At 32.8% G+C, this 6,572-nt stretch overlaps 1 protein-coding gene across 1 annotated transcript; it reads right to left on the reverse strand.

The window, feature by feature from the left end:
• Positions 1–1,690: 1,690 nt before the first annotated feature.
• On the reverse strand, positions 1,691–4,716 carry LOC132151798 (regulator of G-protein signaling 4-like). The gene is made up of 5 exons (XM_059560166.1): positions 4,560–4,716; positions 4,190–4,300; positions 3,863–3,924; positions 2,837–3,000; positions 1,691–2,750 (listed from the first exon to the last, which is right to left on the reverse strand). The coding sequence occupies exons 1-5, from the start codon at positions 4,601–4,603 to the stop codon at positions 2,502–2,504; spliced, it is 630 nt and encodes a 209-aa protein (XP_059416149.1). The 5' UTR covers positions 4,604–4,716; the 3' UTR covers positions 1,691–2,501.
• Between the last annotated feature and the right edge of the window lie 1,856 nt (positions 4,717–6,572).

Here is a 6,572-nt window from a genome sequence, read left to right on the forward strand (position 1 = left end):
TGCCACAAGATATGGTTGACAGGCAAGAAGACGGAGGATGCCTATGCTAAAACAAATTGTTTTCCATGAGTGAGGGGAAAAAATAGATTTGTTTTGAAGCATGTGCAAAGTGGGCTCAGTGGCTGTGACAGTCACAACAGAGAGTCGTTTCTGAAACATCCCTTCAGCATTATAGCTGTTACTTATACATTGTATCGTTACTAAAAACAGGGAAAGTTTTGTTGTTCCAATAAAGAGTGTTCAAAATGATCTGTAAATGGTTTATCATTTACTGAAGTTGTTATTTAGTTGTTATATATATATATCCTAAAGGTGGGGGTTAAAGCTCCCTTTTCTGCCTTTAATTTGAAATGATTTTCAGTAAAGTGTCTTTAATCATTTCTTTTCACATTGCTACATCAATCATGTTTTCAATCATCTTACACTTTGAAAATCTTTTCCTTTGTACCCTAAAGCTCTGTGTGAGATGTACAGCAATACTTTACATAAATCATTTTCACTCATTACTCCATTTGTCTTTATGTTTTGATTTGTAATACGCTTTGAGGTGTCACATCATTTGTTTATATCCCTAGATTTTCTGTTTCTCACTTAAAAAGGGAGGCACGGAAGTCATCAGAACAGAATGTTCCCATCCCATCCATGAATGTTCCCATCTTGCAAAGAACCCATTCCAGCTCAGCCTCTTTGCGCACTTTTTACTTCGTAATATCTCTCTGCATTGTTGAAAAAAAGGAGAGAAATGAGATGACAATATATTCCATATATTCAAAAAGAGTATTAACTGTTCTTTCACAATATTTCAAACATCTTCAAACACTCCTAATTAAAACCATGTGCCTTCATGTGAGCTAGGTCACACTGACTTTCTCCAAGACAATCTTTTAATAGTTCTTTAAAAGGTTAGTTTTAAAGCATTCTTTTTCAGTGTAACTTAGGAAGGAGAAATATTGAACAAATGTATTCTGGTGTAATTACGGATAGGAAACTTGATGATTGTATCAATATAAATAGTTAATAAGTAATATAACTGAAACAGACAGTTACAGAGTCTTGCTACATAGTTTTCTAATGGTATCTGTAATGTTAGGACTAGCTGAGAAATACCCATGAGATAACTTAAAGTTTCTGAGTTATCTGAACTTCCTGTACTCTTTTACTCAATGTCCTAAACATCCACATACAACGTGCAATCCTCAATTACGTCACACTCAAGCTGGGTGCTCATTATCATGTTTTTTAGAGATAATGGTTATTGACATGAAAAAATGCTGGAAGAAACTTTCAAGATTCTGCTTTCAGTAACGAGATACTGTATAGATGACAAATGCATTTCATAATTTGAATACTAAATACTACAAAAAAAAATAAAAATACTATTTTCTTTGTTAATGCCAATTTTAATTTATTTAGTTACTTACATGTTTGCTATAACTTATTTTCTGAAGATATATAATGGCTGACTACCTAGTTTTGAATAGTGTCAAGAAGTTCTCTCTCTTTCTCAAAAAAAAAAAAAAACATATAATATAAAAAAATACCCACAATATATATATATATATATATATATATATGGGTAAACAAAATCTTAAAAATTAATGTTCAATTGCATGTTATTTTAAAATGTCAAATTGTCAGTTGTCTGTTGGATCTATAAGTATTTTGGAGACCAAAATGATGGAGACGTTAATACAATTGTAACTTTATGATGTAATTTTATTCATAAATATGAAAAAAATAAATATGGAACTAGTAAACAAATATGTAAACAACTCACATTTGGCCATTTATTCTAATGGGAGCATTTGTGATTTGATATGTAAAGTCTGCCTTACAGCCAAGACAAAGGTTCAGTACACAACGCATCCTAATTCAATGGCAGTGACAGGTAATACATTGCACATCCACATTTATCACATTCACTTGTCATTTTGTGGATTTTGAAAAGCGGCCAGAAATTAAAAGGACATGCTGGAAATTTCACATTTGTAGTAGAAAGAACGTACTTCAAGTTAAAAGAGCTTATTCATAAACATATGTAAATATATGTATTACAGAGCATTACAAGAGTAAAGAGAATACAATTGGATATTATTAGTGATGTTAATGGTCCTATTCTCATCAGAGCTTAAAAAAAAAATCTTTAAAAAAGAAAAACATTTTCTGTCTGTAACAGTCATTTAGATATCTTGTTTCCCCAATGCCAATTCAATGGAATTTCAAGGTTGAGGAGTATTTCTGTTGTCTGTGAAAACATTGCATGCAAAAAACTCGCTTAGATCATGCTCAAGCAATGAAACTACACACTTTTAATTCTGCTGCTGCAAAGCTAAAAGTGTTACAATTACAATGACTGAACCTAATGATTTGTAGTTTGGCTCTGGAGTTACAACTCCACAATTTAACATTTAAACGTGAACAAGCTTTAAACAGCCAAAATGAGTGGAAGTCACATTATGGCAAAGTTCATCATATACTTTGTTCATCTGAGATGGTTCAGGTTAGGCATAACTAGGCAAGCACTGACTGTAGTCAGAAACGTGTCGTTTTCCTTTCTTTTCCAAACTACAGGGTTTTTTGTCCAGCAGTGGTTGAGACAGTTCCAAGAACAGTTTGGATTTCAGGAAGCGCCTGTATGAGTCCTTTTCCATTAGGGTGAAGATTTTGCTCTGAGCCTCCTCAAAACAGGATGAGTCACATCTTTCCAGATTCTTTCTAGTGAGTTCTCTGGTGGCTGAATCCAAATTCAACTAAAAAAAAAAAAAAATAGTTTTATGAGTACATGTGTAGAGTGTGATAAGGGAATAGACCTATTACAGTCAAGCAGCACTCTCACCTCTCTAGGGGAATCGACTTCAACGTAGCGCTCAAATAAGTTTATAGCTTTCACATTCATCTTGTCCACTGATGTCTGCTTGAAATCCTCACAGGCTTCCCAGAATTCGATGTTCTCTTGACTGTACTCGGACTCTAAATAGGAAGTGAATGCCTTCAGACCATCTGAAAGGAAAGAATATTTTATATTATAACAATATGACATAATATAAAAATTACTGTCAGAAGCAGCATAATTTAAGAAACACTGAGATACTACTGTAGTTTCTGTTGTTAATATTTTGAAATCAAATTTATTTATTTTATATATTCTGATTTCATGCTCGTTTTAGTTGAAGTTTTGATCATTTTTATGTTTTGTCATTTGCATTGTTTTTTTGTTTTTTTTTAAATGTCTGCAGATTTTTTTTCCAGTTTTAGCTTTAATTATTTTAGTTTTAGAAAACTAGCTTAAATAAAAAATCTATTTTTTTATATTTATTAAAGTAAACATTTATTTAATTTCAAGTATTTTAGGTGACTATAATAACCCTGGTCCGAAGATATTCAAATCTCTATCTGAAGCCATTATTTTTAGGAAACGGATGCTGAGGAGGTTTTGGAATGAAGAGGTCAGGACTTTGAGTCTGGGGGGCTTCTCTAAAGACTGTCCTAGTGGTTGATGACCCCTGTAGTCCTGCAGATCAGAACACTTAAGCTCTTCAGGGGCCACCAGTGCAGTCTGCGGACACGTAGCACACACTCTGGGGCATGAGAAAAATATGGTCATGGCCTGTCAAACTGACAGAAACATATTCTCCTTTAACAGAGACATTAATGTGGCCATGGGCTCTTTGACAGCAAACACAAAGCCGAATATAACAAGGGTCAGTGCAGACGTCTCAGGCTTTCTTATTAAATCATTCTTATGCTGCAGTCTGTTGATCATTAACACATGCTGGTTTCTAAGATTTGACCAAGATGGTTGATTAATTTTTATTTTTATTTTTATTTTTTTATTGAATAACCAAATAATATTGACTCTTACCTTCATTTTCAATCAGGTTGTTAAATGATGATTTCCATTTCTCAATTTCAGCAATAGGGACTCTAGAATCAAAGGAATTAATATAAAACAAAATATAAATGTTAATGTAAATAAGATCAGATTAGCTTCAGTAATGGTTAAAAAATATATAATATAATATAATATAATATAATATAATATAATATAATATAATTAATATAATATAATATAATATAATATAATATAATATAATATAATATAATATAATATAATATAATATAATATAATATAATATAATATAATATAATATAATATAATATAAAGTAAACCATATTGGTCCAACCTTACCTGTTCACCACAGTGACCTTCTCCTTCTCCTTCTCCTTCAGAATCTTATGATCTTGAGGTGGATCTGGCTTTTGAAGCAGGAAGCCAATCTTATGCTTTATGTCTTTGGCACTTTTGGAGAAAACATAATTAAATGAATCTTTTAGCTTTAGAGAATCAGTCGTGTAAACAATTCTGAACTTTACAGAATTTTTCAAAGTAGTTTATTTTCTAATAATAATTTTTAAAAAAAACCCACACAATTTTCCATTACTCCAAGTAAATTGTGATATCTCGATACCAAAACAACTACTTTGCTCTTAGTCCAGTTCAGAGTATACAGAGTATGAAATCATATATTGCTAATAACTTCCAGGAAGGTAGTTCATACCTTTTCAAGCATGTTGCTGGGAGGGCAGCGAGCCCTTTACACATGGTGCTGGTGCGTAAAACAAATCCAACGCTAGGGAAAAAGAGTTTTGAGTGTCACAACACAGGTCCTCACAATCTCAATGCAGTCTCCTCTTACAGCTGTCCTTTTATTCAGCCCCAGCCCTCACAACACAAGAGCCAGCCAATCACAGCAGAGGCACAAACAAAGCAGATACAAAACTAAGGTAATTTCCAAAGATTATTAAAGGAAAGAAGTCACATTATGAACATGTGACAGAGTTTGAGTGGTGTACTTTCTCTGCACGTTTTACATGCTTTCTGTGCTTTTGTGACATGTGCATGTGTGCAATAAATAATAAAATAAAATCGAGCTTGGTAAAGGGACTTGTCGGGTATGATTTCTTGCATAAAGATGCCAAAATTCCTTATAATATTTATAGTGGTTAACTATAATTTATATAGCTATAAATGTACTTAGCCTCATATAATGCATGCATATATATATATATATATATTTTTTTTTTTTTTTTTTTCTAATGTGCATTCTTTAGATTTTACAATTTTTTTTTTCTGTCTAAATAATTTCACCTGCAAATGTCACGTTTGTCATGTCAGAAAATGTCATAATATTGCCTTTATTCACCAGAGCAGTTTGAACAAACAATCATGGCACAAACTCTTTGACTGACCTCCATGACACCATGCCGCTAAGGTCAAAAAAGCAACATTCTCTGAGTTGTCAAATATTTGTGGTCTCCATGCTTGGATTATTTTGCTTGTACCCCTAATGCCCTGAAGAAGTGAATCTGTGGCAAGAAATAAATGTTTCACATTAGGACTGCTACAAAAGCAACTGAACATTTTGTTCTGTCCAAGTAATAAATCTCAACTTAACCTTAAAAAAATACTTCCTTTATGTCAAGGCCCCTTTATTATATTGAACTGATCAACTAAATCAAGGCACAAACCTCCTCAATGGAAAAAATAGATTTTAATACAATCTAAATGGAAAAGGCAAAAGGCCAGTTCTGTAATGTTCTGGAGACAGGAACAGACTCATAATCCCCGGCTGTAACGTAATAGCTGTCATTACCCTGATTAACATATCAGATCATGTCAGGTCTATATTTAACAGAGTGTAAAATCATAAATTACCCCCTAACAAAGGAAATGCATTTCATGTTGAATTTATGGGAGCACGGAAATCCTCTCGCAATAATTGCGTGAAAGAAAGACATTGCAATTTAGTAATATCAAAAGCATTTCACAACTACATATTTTAAAATATTTCTTCATGAAAAACGTAGAGAGATCACACTAGACTCAAGAATCAGTTTGCATCAGAAAGTATGAAAGTATAAGTGATTCAGTCACATTTCATCTTACTCCTCACATGCTAACTTCATCCACAAAACTTGTTTAAAAACACATCTCTTCTCATCCTATCAATTTCAATCTGTTGACACATCCATGCAAAGTATTGAACCAATCCTATCAATAGTTCTGGTTAGTCAGATGCCTGGAGAGATCTTAAGACAAACTTCTGACATCAGAACCAAAAAAAACAAAGCACGTCTATCAGCTCAACTGCATAAACTATAGGCCATAAAAGGTACGTATAAATGAACAATAGTTTAAACCGGGCAGAGAAAGAATGTGCTAACTTAACTCAAATGAGGTCAAATCCAGGGGAAAAGTCACCTCCACCTTGTATTAGCCCACACTTTTCTTCTTATCATAAGTTACCTGGTCCCAGATGTGGGGATGTGACTCAAAGCATGTGCGTCTTTCAGCTCCATTAAGCTTTAACTAGATATTGGAAACTTCAGAGGATTTTAGCTGATTACACATTCAGTGCAGACTCCTGCAGATAAATGATTACTAGATTGCCAGATTAATCTGTAAACAGAAGCATAAATCACTATCATATAGCGAACCACAAAAGAAGCAACATTTCAACAACTAAAATGAAATAAAAATTCATTTTTTATTTATGTATTTATTTATTTAT

Source organism: Carassius carassius, chromosome 10 (genome assembly GCF_963082965.1).
Source record: "Carassius carassius chromosome 10, fCarCar2.1, whole genome shotgun sequence".
Lineage (NCBI taxonomy): Eukaryota > Metazoa > Chordata > Actinopteri > Cypriniformes > Cyprinidae > Carassius > Carassius carassius.